Here is a 26,191-nt window from a genome sequence, read left to right as displayed (position 1 = left end):
GGCGGGGGCGCGCAACGCGTGTGCACGTCGCCGTCCATCCGAAGCAGCGCTGCTAAGTAGTGTATCGGAACAGTTTGCAAACAACTGGACGATGTATTCATTTCTTATAATACACGATACAGTTACGAAAGAACGGTTCATTTTAGGTGAAGAGCCTGTTAAAAATGTGACTCGTCCCGACCGGACATCGCGTGACACACACACACTGTGATACACAGCTTCCAAAACACACTCCATCCACGTAAACAATGAATGAATAAACGTTTTTGAACCCGCCAAATTAATACGATATAAAAATAATAACTCCGGGCAGGCTCCTGCGTGGCGACCGAGCAGGTTTCACACACAGGTGGGGAGAATAAAGCTCGGTGTGTGTGCGCGCGCTCGGACAGCGAGCTCGTACTGGGCCACGAGGACGTTTTATGTGTGAATTTGTAACAAATAAACGTCAAAAAGAGAAAACGGCGAACCAGCGAACAGACACAGGTATTTATGTAGGAAAAGAGACAGATTGCACGTATCGGGGGTATAGCTCAGTGGTAGAGCATTTGACTGCAGATCAAGAGGTCCCCGGTTCAAATCCGGGTGCCCCCTCTTTTTTAAAATAATTTTTTTGATTTAAAAATCTCACTGACCGTAATTAGAAAACACATCTTTATTAAACAAATGCGGATGAAACGTTTTATTCAGTGTTGCGGGTTTAAACAAGAGACTCAATAATTGACTCCATGTTGCTGAAACAAAGCCGCCGGCGAGGGACTGGCCTCCAGTCCACGGTGAACCCGTGCTCACGCCCGACGCTGCCAGGATAGGCTCCGGACCACCGCGACCCCACACTTGGCGAGCGGTTATTGGTAACACAAGCTTTCACTGAATTTCACTGAAGAACAGGGACGAGACAGTTAGGCAGCGCTATAGTATCCCTGTTTTTCCTGTAAATCACCTGTTTGGTGAATATACTAGAAATTATGGCCAAGATGAAACGAGATTTAAACAACGGAAACAAGGCACTGCTGTTGAGTAGAAACCCTCCCTTCGACTGAAATTCAGTGTATGAACCCTTTGCGTACGCTGCGTTCAAACCGACAGCTCTAAACATAGAAACTGGGAAACACGAGAATTTCCTGTGTAATCATTTCAAAACTTGAGTCTGGCAAACGTTCCGACGTATGGGCCACCAGCGCATAACATCGATTTTTATTGTAACGGCACTCCTGCCAACCTGTACATGTAAGTTTTCTACGTATCTCAGGAGGAACCATTAAATGGCCCACTATGAATGAAGATGTTTTCGTACTGCCTTATCAGAAGCCAAAGTTAAAAATGGATTAATTTGTAAATATTTCCGGCGAAGGTGTCTCTTTCGAGCGTCGGCCCGTTCGCAACCTCAACGCAGGCGCGCTCGGTGACCGATAGAGCAGCACAAGAGGGAAAGTCGTTCAAAAAACTCTTCTTTATTGCACTGCTTAACTGTCGTTGTACAAAGGAAGTTACCGCTGGATAACATAATGGAGCAGCACGGGGGCTTTGAATCTACAACCTTCTGGTTCCATATGCGTTCCCTTAACCGCTACGTTACCTGACGTTCAAGCGGCCCCCGGGAAAGCGTGCGTCTCTCATTGGTAGGCCCGGCGAGTGCGCGCTGCCCTTCGCGAACTCGCCGCTTCATATTGCTCGCAAGGCCGTGATGTGGGACCACCTTCGACGTGTGGTGAAGAACCTTCCTGCACGTCTGCAAACCCCCTCTAGAGTTGGAGATGTCAGCACTGGTCCTTCGGCCTTCCTCCCCATGTCTTTGTGCGCCAGACCCCTACCTAAATGGTCCTGTCCAGCAGGGGGCGCGCTCCCCCGCATCTTACAATACCTGTGTTCTGCAGGTGTCTCTCGCATCCAAAACGACTTTCCCTCAAATATATAGATACACATATAAATATATATATACAGACAGACAGACACGTGTGCCTATGTACCAGGATACTGATAGATATATGGAATTTCAGGGTAAGTTATAACAGTCATTAGGAATCTCCCCAGGTCCAGCATTGTTTCCTTAGATGCGGGGGACCATGGGCACGGACCGCATTTTTACCGATGGTTTCCCAGGTGAGAACTCCCAGAATGCATTGCAGCGTCGCGCAGACCCAATTCCAAATTCCCAATTACAAACAATCGCTGAGAGCGCCGGTGCAGTTCGACCACATTTCATTTCCACCGCGCACATCACGCGCAAATTATTAATTTGTCAGGGAATTTCTTGTGCTGCCTCTCCCATGTGAGGGAAGAGCTGCTAACATTTGATTGATTGCAGTTATTCTGGGCTGGCGTGGAAATTACAAAGCAATCAGTCACAGCATACCGTGAATTTACTGCTCATGGACTTCGCAAGAGGCCAGATTCACTGGAGGATTTAGACAAGGTTTGCCCACCCCTGTTTTAACTCAAAGTCCTGTAAAAACATATGTGGAAAAAAATGGGGGGGATAAAGCAGTCATGTGTACGTAGAAAGAAGAACACCTTCATATGGCTTGTCATTAATAAAAACACTGTATAAAACATTTTGTTCAGGGCAGAAGAGAAAGGATCAAATATGTACAGTACATTATTTGCTTTAACGGAGGATGACGCTCCCCAGTGGGACAAACTGTCCAGACCCGTCAGAAGTGACAAGAGTTTGAAAAATGTGTCTTTTAACTTGTCTTCATTACTCCCTGGCATCCTGTTCCACCGCAGGTCGCTTCTTTGGGTCTCGAACCCAGGAGGAGTCTCCTCCGAAGTGGCCGTCGTCGCCGACCTTTGGCAGAGTTGGAAGTGTTGAATTTGTCGAACCCTCGTCCACTTGAGCTTTGGTGCCTCTCCGGATCAGACCGCCCCCCCACCCCACCCCACCCCACCCCATTGGACCACCCGTCTGTCCTGGACGTGACCCCATGCGCCTCCACGCCCCGTGTCTCAACACTGCTCGGCCTCGATGAAGCCCTCCTTCTCGGTGCTGCCGCCGTCCACCTCCGTGTAGCTCGAGTGGCCGTTCTGGTTCCGGAACTTCATAGAAGGCCAGTACTTACTGCGTCGCTGAGGAAACGAGATGAACAACACAGAGGCCGTGCGCAGGGTTCAAGAGAACGGTCAAGGAGACAGCGGTGGTCGAAAAGTCCGCAGATTTCCATTTTTAAATTTGAATTTAAGTGGTAGATAAAGTTATGAAAATAATTAATTAAAAAGAATAATAAATGCATCGAGAGCTATTCTGTCACTACTATACTTACAATTCTTGACCCATTTATACAGCTGAGTAACTTTTACCAGAGCAATTCAGAGTAAGTACCTTGCTCAAGGGTACTATAGCTGGTGTGCTGGACTGGAACCTGTGCCCTATGCCCTATGGGTCCATAGGCAGTAGCTGTAACCACTACACTATTATAGCTCCATAATCCCTGACTTGATGCTGTGCTGTAACTAACATACAATGTTGGGTTTGTACCCTAAGGTACTCAGAATTTTTACCCGTTTGTACACCTGGGTAACTTTTACAGAGGTACAACGGCAGGTGTGGGATTTGAACTTGTGTCCTTCGAGGGCAAGATGTCCCTATTTCTAAGCACTAGACCACCTGCTGCTTCAAGAGCATCGTCGGTACTGTCCCGCGGAGCCCCTGGGACCAGACCTAAACTCCAGCCAGGGGTGACGGACACAAGCGGTCACCCCGATGGCCACACTGACCGGTAGGAGGTAGAGAGGCGGGGCTGCGGCAGGGTGCGAGCTGATGTACAGAGCCAGGAGAGTGAAGGCCAGGAGCAACACGAGCGCAGAAACGACGCCCACGATGATGCCGGTGTGCACCGGCGCCCCCTGCTGCTCCGGAGGACGTGTCTTCTGGCCTGGGACAGAGAGAGGGTCTGTTGCTAAGTGACGCAAGGTGAGTCGTTTCCCCGCATAATGCAGCGATTTCATTCGCGCCATCCTTCCGGAGAATTCCAGGGATGAACAAAGACAGACGCTCACACACACACACACACACACACACACACACTTGTAGGCCAAGGGTAAAGAATTATTTACAACCGTCCATTGAACTCACCATTACCGTTGTAGCGGATTATTTGTTTGGTGTCGTCTGTGAACAGAAAAATAAAAGGTGTCTGTGAGCCCGAGACGTGTACGCGTGACGGGATTCCACGCCTTCATATGCCGCTCATTAACCCACTTACGTTCGTTCACTTGTCACAGATGTCTGCTCCCCAAGCAGCCAAATTTCGGAGCGCTTCAAATTAACCATAATTCCAGACTCATTTTCACTTATTCCTGAGAATTATTACATTTATTCATTCAGCTGATGTTTTACAATGTTAAGCTGTTTACAGATATGTATTACATTGCAATTTATTGATTACAATTATATATACAGCTGGGAAATTTAATTAGAGCAATTTAGGGCGAGTGCCTTTCTCAAGGGTACTACAGCTGGAGGTGGGATTCGAACCTGCAACCCTGGGGTCCAAAAGTCACAGCTTTAACCAGTACTTTACCAGCTATCCCATGGTGACAAAACTTCAAAAAAAAGAACTGCACAAGTGTTAAAAGGAACCGTACGGCATCCGGGATTAAGAATAATTCCGGGGCAAGAGGAGCGTTAGCTAAATAATACGATTAAATAGAGACAGTAATTGAAGGGCTCCGTTCATCTACGCGCAGCGGCTCTGACATAATGATGAATACTGGTTAAACTCTTACATGAGTAATTCATATCCAAAGGCTGAGTATAATATCCATAACTTTGAAAGTGGCCGCATTGAAATGGGTTCAGATGGCACACGAAGCGATGGCGCATTTATCAAAGCGTCTCCTTCGGAGCGAGGCCGCGGTAAGTACCCTGGTACATTCATCCGGGAGTCGTCCCACTGTGATTGCTGAGCTTCGCTCCCGGTGGTTCGGGCCCAATTTGTCAGCTCATTTGAAGGCATGAGGTACACAGCGTATATTACACCATCAAAGTGCTACAGCTCGGTATTTTCCGGAATATATTCTTGGTTTGTGTTTTATCATCTGTGCGAGTGGCTGGCACACGCACGCACACACACTGGCTTGCTCACCCTCGGTCACAGTGCCATCAGGGAGGTGCCCCGAGGAGGGTGTGGGTCCAGGGTCCGAGGGGCTCGCCTCCGCCAGCCAGTCGTCTTCATCTGGGCCATAATCCTGGCAGGCACCGTCTTTGGCCTGCCGCAGAACAGCACAGACCGCACAGAGATCAGCTTCCCCGGGGGGATTCGAGCTCGCAACCACCCGGCACCGTCAGAGGAGGTGCGGCTCCTACCTCGTCCGAACAGCCGTGATCCAGCCACTCCTGCCTGTGTCTGTCGAGGCCGTCCGAGCACCTGGAAGAGACCCACGCGGAGATGGTGCGTGAGCGACCTCCTCCACGCCCACCACGACAGCTCATGCACTCCACACTGAGGCGACCCTCGCAGGTGGACCCGCGGTCCACGTCACATCTTCCGCACCAGGGTACGCCCGCAGGACCCTGACCTGGGAGCTCCGTCTGGAAGACCACCCGGCCAGAACCGGATGGAGGCGCGTTCAGCAGAAGAGCCCCCATTGGACAAGCAACCACCTGCGTGCGCTGGGCGACTGGAACCCGAGCCTCAGCTTGGACACTAACTGGTCTCACACTGGACAGAACCGTCCACGGCGCACAGGAAAGAAGGCCAATAACCTGGAACTGATGCTTTTTGCTCTATTTACCGCATTTTGTACCAGTCTCACCCTCTACCTCTGGCGTCTATTCTGCAAATGTGCGGATTGCAAAACCATGATAAAAGGTTTTTTTTTTTTTTTTTTTAACATAGCATTGCTCTTAAATGAGACAAAAACTGGTTTGCTATTTGTCACGAGTAAACAATCCCTTGAGTGGATTGGGCTCCAGTCACGTAAATTACAAACGGAATTGTTTTTCTCAGGGCGGACGATCCGCTCCACGGGGACCCGGTTAGGAAACGAACACAGCGCCACGTCCGCACGTCCGCACGTATACGGCTGTCGGGGTCAAATGAGGACGGTCCTCGTGCGCCCCGTTGAATTCTGGAAGTTAATCCATGCTTGTCGTGATGAGGTCGACAAGGCTGATGCCGTCACCCAGGACCCTCGGGCTTTATGTTCTGCCCCCGAGGTTCAGAAAGAGCCGTCCGACCCCTTTGGGGACACAGGACGCTCTTCCGGAAGCGCAGACTAAAGCAGATATAGCGACAAAAAGATAAAACAACACACGCACGCACAAGCACACACACACGCACACACACACGCACACACAAACGCCTTCTCAAAGAGAGCTCATGTGGAAAGCACTGGAAAAGATTAGGTGGAGCTGTTTTTCAGAGACCCCCTGTGGAGCGCGAGGACCCCCCGCTGACCTCTGGAGGACGTTGCACCAGTTGCAGCCAGATGTCAAGTTGGAGGTGAGACAGAACTCACAGTTGTCATGCTGGAGACAAGCTGGGGAGAAGAAACACACTGGTTAACCTGCGCGGTGGACCGACAGGGCGAACTCTTTTAGTTTTTCTTTCTTTATTTCTTTCTTTCATATGTTCATTCTTAAAGGAGGCTTGTGCAGCGCAAGACAGTGGTGGTCCTGAGTCCATCCTGGAAGCACAGGGTGTGACGTGGGGTACACCTTGAACAGGATCTCACTCCATCACAGGGCAATCTCTCTCTCTCTCTCTCTCACACACACACACACACACACAGTCAAGCACTGTTCCAACAGCTTGCTGTAAAGTTATTTTATAAACTATAGGGGTCTCATTTTCCATAACTTTACATCTTGTCGCATTGCTATGGAAATATTGGAAATAAAATTTTTTTTTTTTTTAATAATTATGTTTTTAGTGAAGAATGTGGTGATACATGATATAAAAATTAAGTTAATCTCTAAAATATGAAGTCCAGCTGTGGGAGTGCGGTGGCATGGCAGGTTTGGCCTGTGCCTACTCTCTGGTGGGTCTGGGGTTCGAGCCCTGCTTGAGGTGCCTTGCTGCCTTGCAATGGACTGGCGTCCTGTCCGGGGTCCCCTCTGCCTCCAGCCTTGTGTCCTGTGTTGCCGGGTTACGCTCCGTTTCCCGCGACCCCACTTGGGACAAGCGGTTTCAGACTGTGTGTGTAAAGGCCAGAAAAGAAATACCCTGTTTTTCAAAGCAAAACAGCTGAAACAACCACTACACACACACACACACACACACACACACACACACACACACACACACACATTTTCAGAACCGCTTGTCCCGTACGGGGTCACGGGGAACCGGAGCCTACCCGGCAACACAGGGCGTAAGGCCGGAGGGGGAAGGGGACACACCCAGGACGGGACGCCAGTCCATCACAAGGCACCCCAAGCAGGACTCGAACCCCAGACCCACCGGAGAGCAGGACTGCGGTCCAACCCACTGCGCCACCGCACCCCCTACCAAACAACCACTAATGTAATTTATATCTATTTGAGACTTTTCTACAATTTATCCCTTTGTACAGCTGGGCAATTTTTTTAAGGTAAGTACGTTGCCCAAGGGTATGACAGCTGGAGGCCGGATTTGAACCTGTGACCTTTGGGCCCAAAAGCAGCAGCTCTGGCCATCGCACTAGCAGCCATTTATCGCCGGTCGGGGAGAGTGATGCGGCCAGGCTGACGGTCCAGCAACGGCGGTGTCAGTGTCATGATGGGGTACGGGGGGTCCACTCACTGGGGAGCGGGGTAAATTCAAAGGCAGTGCTGTTGCTTATCTTCGTGGTGTCGATCTCCACTCGGTGGTACTCGTATATCGTTCTCCGCTGAGCGCCTGCGGGACATGCAGAGATTCGATGGGTGCGAGAATTTACTGTACGGTACGAAGCAGATTTAACGAAATAAACGGCATCGTGGTGTTTGTGTCACATGTAAAAATTAGAAGCTTGCATATAACACGGTTACTTATGCAGCAAGACATACATGTGGAGCCTATGGAGGAGGTGCAGCGTTATCTTCGATGTCTTAATATAATAAATGTGAAAAAGATATATGTGCTGCAGTAAGTAACAAAACACAGCCAAAGCAGTGACCGCTGTTCATTTCTCCAAACTGGACAAGAAGATGCGAACAGCTGGAAGAAAACGGCACAGAAATCCCTTCGTCACCACTAAGGAAGATTATAATACGAATATGTCGGAATGTCCATGGATCCTGTACAAATAAGGGCCGCTGTGATGGAGGTCAAAGGTCGCCCGCTTGTCACTGACCTGGCGTCTCCTGGGAGGGAAGAAGGGTCATGAAGGCATCGGACAAGCCCACCTTCACCGGGTGCTCCGCCGAGCTGATCTCCTCCACCGGCAGTGGCACCTGGGGTGGGAAGGGGAGGGGTGGAAGCCTTAAGTCACGGTGAGGAAAGTGAGACATTTCTGCAGTTTATTCTCAGCGGCGCAATCTGGGCTTTTTTGAGAGCAAAGCCACATCTGGATGTCCTCACATCTCTGTAGCTGAACACGATGTCCCCCGTCCTGCGCAGGACCACCTGGAAGATGAAGGCGCCCTCCCGCTCCCTGCCGTGAAGCCTCACCTTGTCCCACTGCACCACAAACACCTTCCCTGGGGATGGGAGGAGGGGCGAACGGCACCGGTGAAACACGACGGAGCGTGGCTCCGCCTCATCGTGGCTCGAAGCCACACCCCCCAGCAGTGTGTAGCCCCGCCCACTCGCCCACCGTTGTCCATGTACTGCACCGTGGACTCCTTGGAGAGGCTCGGGTCAAAGTTGGCCATGAGGGGTGCGATGTACTGCGTGGCCGTCAGAAAGCGGTGCACGACATCCCCGGTGAAGATGAATCCTGGAGAAGGTCAGAGGTCAAGATCAACACACTCAATCACCTCCACCCGCAGACTCAGGTCTCCCCTCGAACCTTAAGCACGAACCTAAAGTGTCCCAGTGACCAATCCAGCGTTGGGGCAGCTGAAGCGGACGGAGCCGCTGCCTTCCACTCTCGCCTCCTGCTGTAGTTCCCTTGAGCAAGGAACTTACCCCAAATTACTGCAGTAAAACCTTCCCAGCTGTACAAATAACATAATGGGAAAATAACTGATGGTAACTTGACAGAGTCTCTCTGGAGGAAAGAAGCAGCTGAACAAGTCGCTTCCTGTCACCATCGTAAGGTCCCACGAGCCACATGGATCCTTTGAGCCCCAGTACCAGAGTTCTAGGGGACCAGCCGGCCACGGCAGGGGATAAACCACAGTGAAGACACTGGTGAGAATTGGCGGAGCGCGTGATCGATGCACACTTTATCCACCTGCCTCCGAGTGCTGATCAACAAAGCGACAGTTTAGAGAGAGATGCCCACAGTCGAACCCTTAATGGAGGGAGGAGAGAAGGTCAGAGGTGTGTGGAGGCCGGTCGTCCTCATCTCACACACACACACACACGCACACATCAGTGCGCAAGAGTGGGAGCAACGTTGTCATTTCTATTCATTCCATTTCTCTAAAGATGCCGATAAAGCGGGGTGTGTGTGTGTGAGAAGGTGCTGACCATTATTAACCCATTAGGCTGGATCAGGGTACTGCAGGGATTCGAACCTGTGTCAGTTAGTTGCAGGATGATGGATCCGATGATACATCATCTATCGACGTCGTGCACGGACACGGCCCGACTTCTCCTCCCAGCGCTTCGGTTCGGGATCAAGGTGCTGCGCCCATCTTCACAGACTATTTTACATTTCCATTCCAAGGAGCTCGATCCGAATGGTGCCGGAACGGGGTACACAGGCGTTGTACTAATTGCGGTAAAGACAGGACGATGCGTCAGAAGGACGGGCGCCTCATTAGTGGGAGTGTGTCGTGGGTTTAGGAGAGCCCATCAGCACCGGGACCACAACGACGCAGACAAAGACTCAAAACAATGTTGGCGGATTAATCGTGCGACACGTGACGGCGGTAAGACGGGCGGAATACAAATGGGCAGCGACACTGACCGAACGTGTGAACACACAAGCACAGGGGTGCGTGTCCCTGGGGGACTCGGCGGCTGTTTACAGTGTGAAAAAAGGGCAAAGTCACCTGGGTCATTTTCTTGAGTCTGTTGTGCTTTCAGCCAAAATAGCTGCAATGTGTCCATTTAAAGAGGGCCAGCAGGTGGCGCAGCGGTTGAAGTGTTTCCCTTGCTATGAAGACACAGGCTCAAAACCCACTTATTCCTGCAGTTAGGGACTTAACCCTGAACTGATACAGCTGGGATGGTGTGACTCTATAAATGAGCAAGTCCTTTTAAAGAGCTTAGTAGACACACCTAACACTCATTTTCATTGAAAGGAAGCCCCTCCTGGATGAATAAACAACAGATTTTTGGATATTCTTCCAACAGCAATTCAGGCTCACCGCTCAAAGGTACAACGGCAGGTCCCGTCCCTCAGTACAATCCTAGCAACCTCGAGGTTACAGCAGGAAATCTACCCTGACCGGGCCCAGCAGTAATGCTAGGAATGTTCTAGAAATCTGCTGTTCTGCTTCTGCTCTTGCTCTGCCTTTTTATTAATTATTGATACGAGAACTGCCGGGTGTGATAAATACTGCATATAGGTTTGCTTTGCAAAGGGGACGAAGAACAAAGTGGAGAATGTTGTTGACATCTGAACCCCCTGCGGAGGGGGGGGGCTGCCTGCATAGCAATGTACCGTACCTCCGGTTGCTATGGTGATCTGCCGCAGGTAATGGCCGTAGAAGGGGAAATCGAAGGAGAGGGCCACCCGCTGTGGAAGACAAAAAGAAAGAGGCAGAGGACTGAATATTGAAGAATATGACTGATATTTTTCAGCACGAGCATCAAAAGAAACAAGGAAAACAAAAGCTATTTAACCCCCCCTTGGGTGAACGTTAAGAAAAGGAGGAATTCTACAAAAAAGAAGCATCAAACACTTGGTTTTGGACAACAAACAATTATTACAAAGTGTCAGCGCCAGTATATGAGGAATGATGCCTTAAACGCCATAATCTGGGATTGTCTGATTGCCTAATATGGAACACATGGAATATGGGGGTCAAGTCACTCACTCTCTTTTGTGTGTGTGTGTGTGTGTGTGTGTGTGTGTGTGTGTGTGTGTGTGTGTGTGTGTGTGTGTGTGTGTGCGCGCACGCGCGCGCACACGTGGGTCTCTCACCGCAGCCTGCCGGTGTGTGTTGGACAGGATGCCGTGCATGCGCACTTCGCTCAGTCGCGGGTCACTCAGGTCCACCCAGAGCTCCTCTGTGTCCCGGTCCGCCGGTCCGAAACTGCGCCACGTGTAGTACCTGTGCGAGTCCTCCTGGGACCGAGGGAGACGCGGATTTAACACTTAAAAAGCTCCGTTTAGCGTTACAAGTGTCGCCCCTGGGCTTCCCAGTGGGTGGTCTACATCCTTCTCAATTATTCACCCCATAGGCAGGATCAACCAGACTCTTGTAAAGGTACACGCACAGATTTATTTATAGAATTACACATACTCGCTGGGCTGACACTTTTCTCCAAGCGCCTCACAATTATTCACTAATTATACATTTAAATTTACAGTAAGTACCTTGCCCGAGGGTACAACAGTGGAGGCGAGACTCGAACCTGCAACCTTTGGGTCCGCTACGCTACCAGCACGAGGGCGTGAGAGTAAAACTGCACATAAATTTCGACGCTCACATGTAAGAAAATTACACACGTTGTACCGGGACTCATCGATTTAGGTGCATGTGTTTCAAGTGCAGGACCACGGTATTTTTTTCCCTTCCAAACCAAAGTCGTGCGAAGCGTGACGCTCAGCTACGGGTACGTCGCGATGCCGAATTTCACGGCCGTGACAGAAAACAACAGCTGCCCATAATATCTTTAGAATCCAAAAAAAATAATATTTACCTGGCACCCTGAGGACAGGTACCACAGTTTACACCTTCACACCCGACTCGCCTAAAGGTTTATGGAAGCAGTTACACTGTACCGTGTCCAGCAGCGTTTTATCCCGGTAAATGTGAAGGAACAACCTGGTATTGCAGCTCCACACTCAGTTGTGCTGGATGTTTGGGGTGTGTCTTAGCGCAGAGACTTGAGCGTGTGTGTGTGGGGCTCTGTTGTCTGCTTGTGAATCATGGAGACGGGGTCCTATGCAGAGGGAACTCTGAGTCACAGAGGGCCCGGGGAGGTTCACACAGTGGGCCCCAGGCCAGCCCACAACAGCTGGGTGTTGGGTCAACAGTACATTAACATTTATCTGACGCTTTTCTCTAAATTACAGTATTAACGTACCAACAGTTACACCCATTTATACAGCTGGGTCATTTTTACTGGAGCAATTTAGGGTAAGTACCACCTTGTCCAAGGGTACTGCAGCCAGAGGTGAGATTCGAACCTGCGACCTTTGGGTCCGCTAAGCTACGAGCTGTCCAACAGTACGCAACGATTCTCCTGAATTACACAGCTGGATGTTCTGTGGGAGAAATTTACTGGATGTAACTTGTCCAAGGGGACCACAGCGGGACAAATGAGACTTGAACAGACAAACTTTAGGGTATAACACTGTGTCCGTGTTGTGTTTTTACACTTGGATCAATGGTAAAAATAAAAGATACATAATAACAGACTCCATCGGTTCACATGAACACGTTCTTATGTCGACTGCGTTCCCTCATAGCGAATGGGGGGCGTCGAACTTAGCGTGTAAAACTACTCCGCGACATTCGGTAACATAAAATGATCCCTTTTCTTATTATTGTATCAACTGTTTATCAGAGAGGGAGCAGCCTGTAGCCAGTGTGTCCTCACAGATACTGTATTGGGGGTTTAGCAAGACTGTGCAAAACCATGGCAACGTCACACACACACACACTTCCATCCCCCTTGGAATCCAGCTCTTCTCACCACAATGCGAGTCATGTTGTTGGGCAAGGAGTCGATGGCCAGGTCCCCCCCCAGGGTGTCAGATCTTGCTCTTCCCGGCTCGGAGGAGGTTCCATTCTCACTGCGAGTCCTGCGTGGCCCAGCCGGAAGCCCTTCCCTCAGCTCCGCAGGGCCGTGCAGTAGATCTGGGCAGAGCGCAGTGAGATGGAGGATCAGAGACCAGGGCAAAACGGCGCCAGTCCGGCACAGGAAGCAGCGCGAAGCCGAGCATGGAGGTGCCACGTGGAGTATACAGTGTGTCTGCCATGTGATTGACAGCTGTTGCAGTTTGACCCGGGTCCTGGCTGTTCAAATCACTTCTCGTCACTCTCGTCAAACATCCGAGCACACAGCCGCAGCCTGCGGAATCCAATCAGTCGAGCCACAGCGAAATTAGATCACGTTATCGACCTTCTCCGTGTCCCGCGCTGGAGTCGCCCGAGGCGACCACATTTTACTTCCCGTCATCGCAGCGATACGCGTTCCAGACCTGCCAGAGCTTCGCAGCCATTTCCTTCAAACCCATATTATCAATGAGACAATAATCAGCGATGAAAATCAAAAGCAGTTAAACACTTTTCCTGATATCATTCAAGTTATTTGCATAGAAGTGAAAACTGCAAGCGCAATACTTGATTCGGGTTTTTAGCCGTGGCTCATGGCACCAGATGGCGGATTTTTCAGAATTAGAAATATCCCAAATGTTCACATGTCCTAAAGAGGTGTTTCTGGCAACAAAGTGCATGTCTGGAATGAAATCCTATTGTTCATAACATATCTGGCAATATTTGTCCCCAGCCAAGCAAATGCTTCTCCAGTGACATTATTGCCATTTTTGAACTCAGTGCTGTATGATTACTTTGCCTTAATCTGCGCCTCGCTATCTCTTTCTCTTGCTTTCGCTCTGCCCTGCACAGATAACAACTGCTGCTCACACAGACACAGTCTCAAACAATCCAACCCAGGGGATATAAACCCGAGTCGACAGCAATCAGATAAACAGACCAGACCAGGAGAACAGCGGAATGCAATCTGGCACGTTTCCTGCCGTTTGCGTCTTGTTTTGGAGTGAAAACTACAACACAAACCGAGAAGCTACGAAAGGCGCCAGAGTTGCCATTGAGCTCCTTCCAGCGGTGCTCCTGGAGGGATCTGACTCCGCTTGAAGCCGTCAGGGTTTCCGAAACTCCTTGGAAAAGCCCCTGGAACGGGGCCTGGGGAACCCCGCCATACCCTCAACTGCTGCTCCTATCGCCTCAGGAGGCCTTCCAGTTTACACGAGGCATCACCGGGGCCAACTCCGCAGATCTCCAGCGGAGCCGAGCGAACTTGGGCGCCGAAGTCATTCCCTGTGATCGAGAAGCGCTCGGCGAGGCCCTTTCGTTGCAGCCACACAAAAGTGTCCGCAGCAATATTTGATCACGTTATCATGGGGTGGCACAACGACGTAGGCTGGAGGTCTGGGAACCAACGGTTCCGACGTCATACCACCACCTTGGACCATTATCTCTTCATACTTCCCCATCTGCTTCCTTTCCCCAACGTTTCACCCAGAGCGTGTCACCTTGCTCAATGCCCCAGTTTGCCGTGTTTCAGGGTAAACGCGGCGGCCCGACACAACTTTTTCTCAGATGCCGTTGCCAAGGCCTAGTGGAGAAGACACCTGGGGGGCGAAGCCAGAAAACAAGGAGGAAAGACCAGCTTGGCAGCCATTGGGCCTGTCAAACAAATCTCTGTAAAGATTAACTCAAACCCATGTGCACAGTTTATTAATATGTACCCAACTTCCCGCGAATAGCCTTTTCAGAAAAAAAGGCCACGTTAAAAGAAATCCAAGGAGGGAGATTAAAGGTTGATTTTGTTTTTTTCATGATAAAGCCACGTGAAGACGGTCGAGACAAAACCGCACGTTAAACGAAAATCAGAGATTAAAATACGGATATTATTAATTGTAAAGGACCCCACTTGATGTTTAAAACTTACGTGTAAAACCTTTGTTAATAGCTTTGTTAAATTTTTCCTTTCGTATTCGTACTTTTATTTTGTCATATAAGTGCAATGGCATACGGTCGTTACAAGGGGGCTTTTATTTTGACACGGTCTTGTATCCCCAAGAGCCCTGCGCTTAGATTTGACGAATTAGTCTAATGCGCTTGGCGCGCAGGTACAACTTAGCCCAGCTTGTGGGTAGGTGCGTGATGCAAGAACTAAATAATTTGTTTAAGGATTCGCAACCCTCCGAAGAGGCACAAGGTTTGTACATGTATATTGTTGTAAATGTTTTCTCTCTTTTTTTGATGTAATTGTACTTGTTTTGTCCATGGAAATTAGATGGTTATATCGTTATGTTACGACGACGGCTCTGTCTGTGTAACGTACTGTGATAATTTTGCCGAAGGACTGAACGGAAGCTAAATGCTAAATATTTGTGCTTTCTTTTTTTACACCACCAGCTCTTGCGTTGGTGGAGGTTGTCAAGTTAGCTTCAATAAATCAACTAAACCGTCATCAGTCAAGTCTCGGCCAGCATCATCACTCTCAGGTGGGTCTGCTACGGTAAGAGCTTCGTCATCCCCGCTTCCCAACTGCTGCTACGCGGCTGAAAGGAATTCGACGGCGCGTTGATCGCAAAGGGCGGCTGTGTGTGTTTGGTGAGTGAAATAAAGTTAGTAAATAAGGCTACGCTGAAATGGAGCATACGCTCTGGGAAACAGATTACAAATCTAAAAATAGAAATACAAGAACATAAGGATTCGCTTCAAAGGGAGTCAGAGAGAGAGAGCAAAGAAAGACACAAATTGAAAGAAATAATTTAGCGTAAGGAAACCCTACTGGCTGATATACAGAACAGCACAAATAATTGTATTGATGTACCAAGACGTTCTGAAGGTCCTAGAATCCCCACAGAAAAAAAATGATTGCTTATGAAAGAAGTGAAACTAGCAAAAAGGAAAAAGGGTTGTTAAATGGCATGTATGAACGGTGGAAAACTGAAGTCCGCAAGGCCGGAGAACAATTAAGGTGAGATATACCGGACGAGCATTTGTCCTCCGTTGCAGACGTCATTGAAAAGGGAAGGGATGACATTGTGAAAGTATATAGCGAAATAAGAAAATATGCCCCGCCGACAACCGAGGGAAGACGTAAGGTTGACATGTGCGAAGCGCTAACTAAGGATATTATGAAAGGTTAGCAGCTGTGGACGGAGATTTTGACGCGGAACAGGAAAGGCTTCGCCTGCATGAACTGCTCATTCCAGAATACGCACGCTCTGTCTATGGATCTGTCGCTTTATGGTCAAATGTCAGTTATGAGTCTCAGTCCTCCGTGATGGCAGTCAAACGAGCAGATACGGCCGCAGACCTAGCAGCAAAGGAGACGGAATGCAAAATGCTGCATGAAGAAATGAAACAAAAAGAAAGAATAAGAGCCCTTGAAGAACAACAAAGGGGAGAATTAGAATTGCAGAAGGCTGAATTGGAACATTTGCAAGCTGAAAGGAGTAGAGACATAGCTCGTGTTAGGTTAGAAGTTTATGCTAAAGAGGTAGAACAAGAGAGTGAGATGCATCCAATACCGTTTAATTTAGAAAAAATAATTACCCCCCCCCAGCATTCCCCAACTAATTCCTCATCGCCCCCTAGTGACATTTATTGTTTAGCTTAGGTTATTCAAGATTGTATAACTATAAACAGACGCCCAGAGCCAGGTGTGTTCAGTGGTGACCCTAGCCAGTTCATCGAATGGAAGACAAGCTTCGCATCACATATTGACAGAAAGGGCATTTCACCAGCTGACAAACTCCACTATCTTAAAAGGTATACTAGTGGCCCAGCACAGAAGTGTCTTGAAGGCACCTTTTGTAGAAGTGATGAGGAGGCGTACAAGGATGCCTGGAAATTGCATGCAATCCCATCACTTCTGTTTGCTCTCCGTTCATCTAAGCCAACTTCCGATGAGGGAAACGTAAAGAAAACTAAAGGGACCAAGGCCAACGTCTTCAACACTCGCACTGTCGTTGAAAGTGATGATGAAGAGCAAATGAAACCAAGGAGGAAATACATGTTCTGTCAAGACAACCAGCATCAGATTCACAAATTGCCTGGAGGCAATGCCTCATGTGAAAGGCCTTGAAATACTAAATGACTGTCAAGAAAATCAGAAACTGACTCAAAAACAACCTGAATGGGCTGCATCTCGCTGGAATCGTCAAGTCACAACATCCCTCTTGGAAAGTAAGGAATTTCCCAGCTTCAAAGATTTTGCTGAGTTTATCTCCGTGGAAGCAGAAATTGCATGCAATCCCATCACTTCTTTGTTTGCTCTCCATTCATCTAAGCCAACTTCCGATGAGGGAAACTTAAAGAAAACTAAAGGGACCAAGGCTGACGTCTTCAACACTCACATTGCTGTTGAAAGTGATGATGAAGAGCAAATGAAACTAAGGAGGAAATGCATGTTCTGTCAAGACAACCAGCATCAAATTCACAAATGTCCTGACTTCATGAAAGATTCTCTCAACAACCGCAGAATGTATGTCAAAGACAACAAACTGTGTTATGGTTGTCTCAAGCCAGGTCACCGCGCAAAGGAGTGCCGTCATCGCCACGCATGTGATTTATGTAAAGGAAGACACCCTACTTGTCTTCATGATTACAACTATAGTAGATCCAAAGGCAGTGAAAACCAAACACTCATGGCAAGCATGGTACACAATAATGAAAATGTAATCACAAATGCAACTTCCCTCAATGTTAATACTGAAAGGCAGTCGGTGAGTACATCAATGATTGTGCCTGTGTGGGTGTCATCAGTTAATGACCCATCCAAAGAACAACTTGTCTATGTCTTATTGGACACTCAGAGTGATGCCACATTTGTCAGTCAGGAGGTATGCAACAGATTGGAAGTGGATGCATATCCAGTAAAGCTAAAACTTACCACGATGATGGGAGAAAACACAGTTTTGGTAGCCAAAGAGTGTCAGGACTCAGAGTGAGGGGCTACAAGTCTTCGGAGTACATCCATCTCCCTCCTACATACACAAAAGGTTACATTCCGGTAAATCGTGACCATATACCTACCGGTCAAACAGCCAAAGCTTGGAGCCACCTCTCAGCAATCGCGGAAAAAATACCTCCACTTCTTGATTGTGAAGTAGGTCTTCTGATTGGCTATAACTGCCCCAGAACGTTAGCTCCTAGACAGGTAATATTAGGCAAAGGTAACGAACCTTATGTTGTCTTAACAGATTTAGGGTGGAGCATTGTCGGCAGCGCAACACCTCGCCTTGATACTTTTCCAGCTTCTGGTCTGTGTTACAGAATATCTGTTAAAGAGCTCCCAGCAATAACACCAATGAACGTGATTCGCGTCTTAGAGTCTGACTTTAAGGATGTCACAGGTGATGGAAAAACTGTTTCACAAGATGACCTAATTTTCTTGGACAAACTCAAGGAAAGTATAGTAAAAAATAAACAAGGACATTATGAAATGCCACTGCCATTCAGACAACGACCATGCTTACCTGATGATAAGCAGCTGGCAGAAATCAGACTGAGCCACGTAAAGAAGAAATTCTCCACAAATGAAAGATACAAGATAGATTATATCAACTACGTAAGCGACATAATTGAAAGGGGTGATGTCGAGGAAGCACATGGTGAAAAATGGTACATTCCTCATCACGGGGTCTACCACCCTAAAAAGCCAGATAAACTGCACGTTGTATTTGATTGTTCTACCAAGTACAAGGGTACCAATCTCAATGAGCACCTCCTTCCAGGGCCTGACATGTTCAACAGTCTGACAGGCGTGCTCATAAGGTTCAGACTGCATCCAGTAGCGTTAATGTGCGACATAGAAAAAATGTTCCATCAATTTCATGTTCAAGAGAACGATCGCAGCTACTTACGCTTCTTGTGGTGGAAGAACGGAGATCTGAATACACAACCTCAACAATACAGAATGAAGGTTCATCTGTTTGGTGCAGTGTCTTCCCCTGGTTGCGCAAATTATGGACTGAAGCACCTAGCTAAAGAGAGTGCTCAGTCACACCCTTTAGGATCTCAGTTTATAGCAAAGAATTTCTATGTGGATGATGGAGTCACCAGTACTGATACTGTGGATAAAGCTATTCAGCTGGCAAAGGAAGCACGTGAAGTGTGTGCAAAGGGTGGTCTTTGCCTTCACAAGTTCATCTCAAACAACATCACCGTTCTACGGCACTTACCCTCATCTGAATGTGCGATAGACATTAAAACGAGGGATCTGGCCTTTAATGATTTGCCATTAGAGAGAGCTCTAGGAGTACAATGGTGCATAGAAAGTGACAGTTTCCGCTTTAACATCACGCTGAAAGATCAACCAGCAACACGTCGTGGTGTATTGTCAACTGTTGCCTCCATTTATGATTCTTTGGGCCTTATTGCCCCATATGTTCTTACTGGAAAGAAAATTCTGCAGGAAATGTGCCACCAGGGTAGTGGCTGGGATGACCCTCTACCTGAGCAGCTAAGTCTACGGTGGGAGAGTTGGAAAGTGATCTGGTCAATCTTAAAGATGTAGACATTTCTCGTTGTTACCGACCTGCTGAATTTGGAAAGGAGCTGCATCATTTTTCAGACGCCAGCACCAGTGGCTATGGGCAATGTTCCTATCTGAGAATGAAAAATGAACAGGGAGAAATCCACTGCGCTCTTGTGATGGGAAAGTCTCGCGTCTCTCCCACAAAGGTAACCACCATACCTAGATTAGAATTAACAGCAGCATCAGTGTCAGTTACAGTAAGCTGTATGCTCAGAGAAGAAATGAACAACCCCAATCTAGAAGAATATTTCTGGACAGATTCCAAGGTGCTCTTAGGATACATAAACAAGGATGGACGGCGCTTTCACACTTTCGTAGCCAATAGAGTTCGGAAGATACGCGACAGCACAAGCCCTCAGCAGTGGTTTTATATGCCAACAAATGAAAACCCAGCAGACAGTGACATCAAGACATCAAGAGGAAAAACAGTAAAGGAACTACTTGCATCTAACTGGTTCACAGGTCCTGCATTATTGTGGAAAAGGGAAATTCAGACCATAACTAATGATGTCCCGGAACTCCCAGTAGGGGATCCAGAGGTCAGAAGAACCCAGACACTGGTAACAGAAACTAGAGAGCAAACATATGTCAGATCTTCTGACTAAATTTTCTTCATGGTCTCGAGCTACAAAGGCCATAGCACGGCTCCTACGACGAGCAAGAGGAGTCAAATTGAACACAATTTCCAAAGTAAGTGAAAGACAGGATGCTGAACATTTAATGATTAAAGACCTCCAGAGGTAGACTTAGCAGGAAGAAATTAAACTGATAAGCAGAGGAAGTCAGTTGCCTGGTCATAACAAGCTGTATCATTTGGATGCCTTTTTAGACAAAGATGGCTTACTTAGGGTGGGAGGAAGACTCAGCTGCTCATTTTTCTCTCCCTTACTCAAACATCCAATGATAATTCCTAAGGAGCACTATATGACAAAATTACTAATTGCATATTGTCATGAAAGGGCAAAACATCAAGGCAAAGGCTTTACTATCAATGAAATTCGTGCAGGTGGATGTTGGATTTCTGCCATGAATCGAGCTGTGGCATCATATATACGGCAGTGTGTGATCTGCAGAAGGCTGAGAACGGCTGCTGAAGGCCAAAGAATAAGTGATCTGCCTGCAGAACGTGTGGAACCATCTGCACCATTCGTCTACTGTGGTATGGACTGTTTTGGCCCCTTTTTGACTCATCAAGGAAGGAAACATAACAAAAGGTATGGTTTGCTTTTTACCTGCCTGTGTTCATGAGGCATTCACATTGAGATGTTAGAAAACATGACAGCTGATGCCTTTATCAATGCCCTGCGATGCTTCCTAGCCATAAGAGGAGCAGTTTGTCAAATTAGATGTGACCAAGGTACAAATTTTGTGGGTGCAAAAAAATGAATTCAATGCAGCCTTTAAGGAGCTTGACAAGGATAGACTTAAAACTTTGACAGAAAATCAGTGTGATCTTATTTTTAATGCACCCCACTCCAGTCATGCAGGTGGAATATGGGAACGTCAAATAAGGACTGTAAAAAAACATTCTTACCGCCACACTGTTACCTACCGCCGGCAGAATTGATGATGCTTCTCTGCGGACTCTTTTGTATGAAGCAATGTCACTGGCCAACAGTCGTCCACTCACCACCGATAACCTCAATGACCCCGAAAGCCTAGAACCTATCACACCCAACCACTTAATCACTATGAAATCCAACATAGCACTTCCCCCACCTGGAAAATTTGTGAAGGAAGACCTGTATAGTAAAAGGAGATGGCGTCAGGTGCAATATCTGACAGAACAATTTTGGAGCAGATGGAAAAGGGAATACCTTCACAACATCATGGCAAGGCAACGATGGCACACCCCAAAACGAAATCTCCAAGTAGGGGATATCGTGTTGGATACAGATCCAATATTGCCAAGAGGTGAATGGAGGCTGGGAAGAGTTTTGGAGACTGTTACCGGTCAAGACGGGCTCGTCAGAAAGGCTAAAATCTCTATAGGAGATAAATGTCTAAATAACAAACTGTCTGTGGTAGAAAGACCAGTTCAAAGGTTAATTGTATTGTTGTTATAATGTTAAGAGTACCATAGTATGGTATTTACATCTCTATATAGTTATTGATTGAACGTTATTTATGTTGTGAAAATTACTCATCTTTATGCCTATACTACTTTAAACATTTGTAATTTTGGTGGGAGTGTAAAGGACCCTCGTTGATGTTTAAAACTTGTCTTCCTTTGTGAATACCTTTGTTAAATTTTTCCTTTTGTATTTGTACTTTTATTTTGTCATATAACTGCAATGGCATAAGGTCATTATAAGGGGGCTTTTATTTTGACACGGTCTTGTATCCCCAAGAGCCCTGCGCTTAGATATGACGAATTAGTTTAATGCGACTGGCGCGCAGATATAACTTAGCCCAGCTTGTGGGTAGGTGCGTGATGCAAGAACTAAATAATTTGTTTAAGGATTCGCAACCCTCCGAAGAGGCACAAGGTTTGTACATGTATATTGTTGTAAATGTTGTTGTCCATGATGGAAATGAGATGGTTATGTTTCGCCGGCTCTGTTTTAACGTACTCTGATGATAATAATAATATATAATTGCCGAAGGACTGAACGGAAGCTAAATGCTAAATATTTGTGCTTTTTTAAATTTTATTTATTTATTTTTTTTTACACCAGCTCTTACGTTGGTGGAAGTTGTCAAGTTAGTTTCAATAAATCAACTAAACCATCATCAGTCAAGTCTTGGCCATCACTCGCGTGGGTCTGCAGATATCGTCCTGTGTCTTTTTATTAATAGGTTGAAGGAATTCAGAGGAGATTGGTTCAGTACCCTTACATACAAAATTAAAGTAGTACAGCTAGTTGCACATACAAACAAATGTAAGCTTTGTTCGCTTGTTTCTTTCGCCGTGTAAAATCAAATGCCCATGTATTAGTTACGTAAGTTGCGCAACTACTGTACATGTTACGGTATTAAATATTTTGATTAGCTGTATTCCTAGTTACGTCACAAAATCTTCAAAAGGGGCGCGCCGATCGCGGAAGTTTGGCAGAGATCGGACTAACCCTGACACGTAAGAGCTTTCTTTAACGGCGTTTATATGAAGTTTTTGTCGTCTCTAGGTTTTCGTTAAACCGAAGAAAGCTGTACGCCGTACGGTTAAAGAAAATAACGAAACTCTAGAGTGTTCTCTGCCCGCGATCGGTGCTCCGAGGCGGGGGGGATGGATGCGCACGGCCGCGGTCAGCGCGGCTGCCGCCAAGAGTTCGTCTCTGTGGCCGTGCCGTGGCGTCCGCTTCGCGCAGCACTGAGGAGAGCATGATGAATGCGCTTCCGGGCGCGTGCGCCAAGCTATGGGCTCGCGGAAAAGCTGCACTTCAGACATAATTCTGCTTCAGCGCCTTTTTTCATGATATAAATGCACACAAGGAGGGAACATTAACGTACAGTTGCCGCGCCGGTCCTTCTGGGAGCGAAACGCTTAGCTGAGGACCGTGTTCGGCCTGGTCTGAGGGACGCTTTCGGTTCGTAACAGGAAATAAGGGGCCGCTGGGAATTTCCTTGTAGCTAGTCATGTACGGTGTGTAAAAACGTAAGTCTCTGTTTGACTGAATTAAATGCTGAAATGAATCCGAGACGCATTTAATTCGCTTTTAGCTCACTGACATACATGTCAGTTGTAAAAAATATATTAATTTCGATGCGATGCTAAAGTCCCACACCGTTACACATCACTTTAGCGTCTGCCTGGGCGAAGGGTGTTTTTCCGCAATAGTTTCCGCTTTTGGTCGTCCGCGAGAAATTTCCTTTATCTTTGAGTTAACTTGTTAGCGCAGTCAGTGCTGATGTAGCTCATATTGTGCTTTACAGTGTGGTAAACGTGGGCCTTCGGTGACCTGGAAGTAAAAAGCTGAGGTGAGGATTAAGATGTTGCCTTTTCTTTTGCAAATAATCGAAAAATACTTATTCTTTATTTGGTTTTCCCTTCCTCATTGAGCAATACTATCTATTTTTTAATATATTTATTTATAGCCTATACCTATAACATCTAACATAAGTCAGATGTAGTTTTTTTACTGGAAATGTATAGAAAATGTGTCTGTGTTGTACAATATAGAAAACGATAACCCACCATATCAGCATGGGCTGAGGTGGGATACTTATCGCTGACCCAGGACCGACGATCACTGGAGGGAGAGTCCAAGAAACAGCAAGACCTCCAGCAGCGATTACAGCACGTTAGTCGTAAGTCGTGACAGCAGTGTAGATCTTCAACACAATCTCCACCTTCCAGAAGGCCCTCCAAACATATCTTTCAGGCCTGCTTGTCACCTCTCTACTCTGTGAACTTTCACTGTATAAATTGCACCTTTCTTGTATGTCAAGTTGTACGTCACTTTGAAGAAAAGTGTCTGTTTATCACATTAACTCATTTAAGGTATGTTGGAAATGGTAGAGAAGATTGGTGGTGGGCGTAGCTCAGGTTGTTGATTAAGATGTTCGGCGAGCTTGGCATTCAGATCGCAAACGATCCGAGGTTTGTGTTTCATGTCCTCGGCCCTTGTACTCAGATGCCTTTCTGGGAGGCGTCAGTGCATTGTACCTTATGCTCTGGGCCTAATCTCAAAACCTGTTAATATTTAATAAAATAGAGAAGTTTGGTTTTAAACTAAAAAAACTTCATTGGCTCAAAGGGTTGTTGTAAATGATGAGCAGTTCCTTCGTTTGCTAAATAGCTCCACACCTTAATGTTGAGGGTGGAATTTCTTTTTGCTGTGAAATGAACTAGTTATTATTGACACGGACATCAGGGCGAGGGGAACGAGAGCTCATTACCTCTCGCGTTGGGCATTGATGTGGAACAAGATGAGATTTCCTTCAGTTTTTATTTTGTTTACTCGCAGGCATTATTGGTCTCCAATATCCTGATATTACACACAAACTCTGAGCGAGGATCACTGGGAGAAAAGCCGGCCTTGTCAGATGTTCCGCTGAGATGAGAGAAGCAATTAATTGCATCGAGAGGGTCTGAGCAGACAGCGATCGAAGCAGCGACACACACACACACACACACACACACACGAGCACATGCACTGGTAAAGAGAGAAGACGAGGTGAAATGTGAGGAGCAAGGCGTTGGTGTTTACAGCTCGATGTTCCACTAGAACACTTCAGATACGGCTCTTACCGAGACCCGAACCGACAACCATCATCACACCTCCACGTCGGCACAAAATGTTTCGGGTTTTATTTCACAGCTCTTGCTTATTTCTACTCCGAAACACAGCGCAAGTTCTGGGTTCTAACTGGAAAGGTTTTGACCGACTCTCTGTTCATAACAGAGTGAAAGCAGCGTACAGAGCAATGAAATCATAGTGTCTTGTGTTTTTATTTCGAGGTCTAATTTGAAATATTTTACCTTAATACCTGCTTTCTACCGACTGCTGCAAGCGCGCCAAGTCATAATAAAGGCACAGTGGGAAGGGGTGCCTTTGGAAGACATCAGGACTGGGTGGACCTGGTGAGGTCATTTATAGGGTAAACGCTCGTCTGCTCGCCCAGTCCTCGTCCCCGAACTGAACTGTTCTCCAGATGCTTCAGGGGTGGGATGGCTGCCATCTCCCCCATCCTTCTTGCCCCTCCCATTCAGCGCTTCCCCTAGATGAGATACATGAGATTACAGGGGGATTCTGGGCGAATAAACAGTCTGGATCACCTGACGGTTGTGGGTTTAAATTACGCACGACCAACCTTCACCACGTCTGGCTTTGTTAAAAACCTTTCAAATTACTCGCCCTACTTTCTCCTCGAGTCTGACCTGTGGACAGGGTGGGGAGGTCTGGAAGGCCCTCAGGGATGACCACAGATGAGAACACAGAGATGGGAGGAGGCAGAAGTGGAGGAAGAAGAGCAGATGCAGAACGCATCGTTTGCTCAGCCTCGACCACGCGGTCAGGGTGCTGTTAGCCCAAAGTCAGAAGTGATCCCAAACAATCGTAACGTTTGCCATCGCGTCCCGTATGTGGCTCCGCTGAGCACTTGATCGGGATGGAACACCAGCCTCAACCAGGGAGAGGGGAACGTCAAGAGGTGGAAGGCATTTAGAAGCCTTTCAACATAACCCGACACCCACGCTTCCGTCAAATCCCACCGAAGGGCAATATCCTCGTCTCACCCTGGAAAGGCTGCGATGTATTTTTGTTAACGGTCACTAAAAACACAGGGTGCGAAGGGCCCAGCCCTTCCTGGGCAGCGGAGGTCAGGGTTGGCCATCGCCCAGCTGCTTGGCGCGGTATGAACCGAGTTACCGCAACCCCGCGCGCACCATATACCGCAAGGCACACACACAGACGGGCTCCAAAGCACGGCTCTGTGTGAGCAAACTGTGCCGATGTCAGCACTAGGGAATGGGTCCAGCACCCCCAGCAGGACACTTTCTAACCCAAAAGGGGACAAAGTGTTTGTCTCCTAGAGCACCAGCCCTTCCATAAAGTTGTCTTTGACCATCTTGCATCTCCGTGGGTTTTAGCTGTAGCTCACATTACGATGCCTCATCATCACCATCAGCTGACAAATCGTGGATTATTTTATGCATTTTGACACGTGTTTCAAATGTCCTCATTGACAGCAGTGTGTCTTGCTGTTACTGCCTCCTGGCTGACCTTCCCCTAGCTCATGCTGACTCTCCACGTCTT

The 26,191-nt window shown here is 47.5% G+C and overlaps 2 protein-coding genes and 1 non-coding gene across 6 annotated transcripts in view; 2 read left to right on the top strand and 1 right to left on the bottom strand.

Moving 5' to 3' along the window:
- The first annotated feature begins 522 nt into the window (after positions 1–522).
- trnac-gca (transfer RNA cysteine (anticodon GCA)) lies at positions 523–594 on the top strand. Its single transcript has one exon. It is a non-coding gene; the product is annotated as a tRNA-Cys (tRNA).
- A 2,293-nt stretch (positions 595–2,887) lies between these two features.
- Positions 2,888–26,191, bottom strand: part of LOC108941785 (plexin domain-containing protein 1-like) — a 29,761-nt gene continuing 6,457 nt past the window's right edge. Inside the window, exons 2-14 of the mRNA XM_018764629.2 lie at positions 12,888–13,051; positions 11,167–11,310; positions 10,689–10,758; positions 8,722–8,844; positions 8,487–8,605; positions 8,260–8,359; positions 7,728–7,823; positions 6,402–6,483; positions 5,309–5,369; positions 5,088–5,211; positions 4,076–4,111; positions 3,718–3,875; positions 2,888–3,069 (exon numbers count right to left, since the gene is read on the bottom strand). Of these exons, the coding sequence (XP_018620145.1) occupies positions 2,950–3,069; positions 3,718–3,875; positions 4,076–4,111; positions 5,088–5,211; positions 5,309–5,369; positions 6,402–6,483; positions 7,728–7,823; positions 8,260–8,359; positions 8,487–8,605; positions 8,722–8,844; positions 10,689–10,758; positions 11,167–11,310; positions 12,888–13,051 (1,397 nt within the window). The 3' untranslated portion in view covers positions 2,888–2,949. The remainder of the gene's footprint in view (positions 3,070–3,717; positions 3,876–4,075; positions 4,112–5,087; positions 5,212–5,308; positions 5,370–6,401; positions 6,484–7,727; positions 7,824–8,259; positions 8,360–8,486; positions 8,606–8,721; positions 8,845–10,688; positions 10,759–11,166; positions 11,311–12,887; positions 13,052–26,191) is intronic.
- LOC108941786 (uncharacterized) lies at positions 14,993–24,395 on the top strand. 4 transcript variants are annotated; one of them, XM_029254108.1, is made up of 5 exons: positions 14,993–15,158; positions 15,359–20,707; positions 20,973–21,982; positions 23,367–23,411; positions 23,614–24,395. In XM_029254108.1, exon 2 carries the CDS (start codon positions 17,799–17,801, stop codon positions 19,470–19,472), a length of 1,674 nt encoding a protein of 557 aa, XP_029109941.1. In that variant the 5' UTR covers positions 14,993–15,158; positions 15,359–17,798; the 3' UTR covers positions 19,473–20,707; positions 20,973–21,982; positions 23,367–23,411; positions 23,614–24,395. The 4 variants fall into 4 exon arrangements, 3 of the variants coding, with proteins under 3 accessions (XP_029109941.1, XP_029109942.1, XP_029109940.1); XM_029254109.1 differs by having other exon boundaries at positions 15,359–21,982; positions 23,637–24,395; XM_029254107.1 differs by having other exon boundaries at positions 15,359–21,982.

Source organism: Scleropages formosus, chromosome 8 (assembly GCF_900964775.1).
Source record: "Scleropages formosus chromosome 8, fSclFor1.1, whole genome shotgun sequence".
Classification (NCBI taxonomy): Eukaryota; Metazoa; Chordata; class Actinopteri; order Osteoglossiformes; family Osteoglossidae; genus Scleropages; species Scleropages formosus.
Note: the sequence above shows the minus strand (reverse complement) of the source record. Positions and strands in the feature narration are given on the sequence as shown.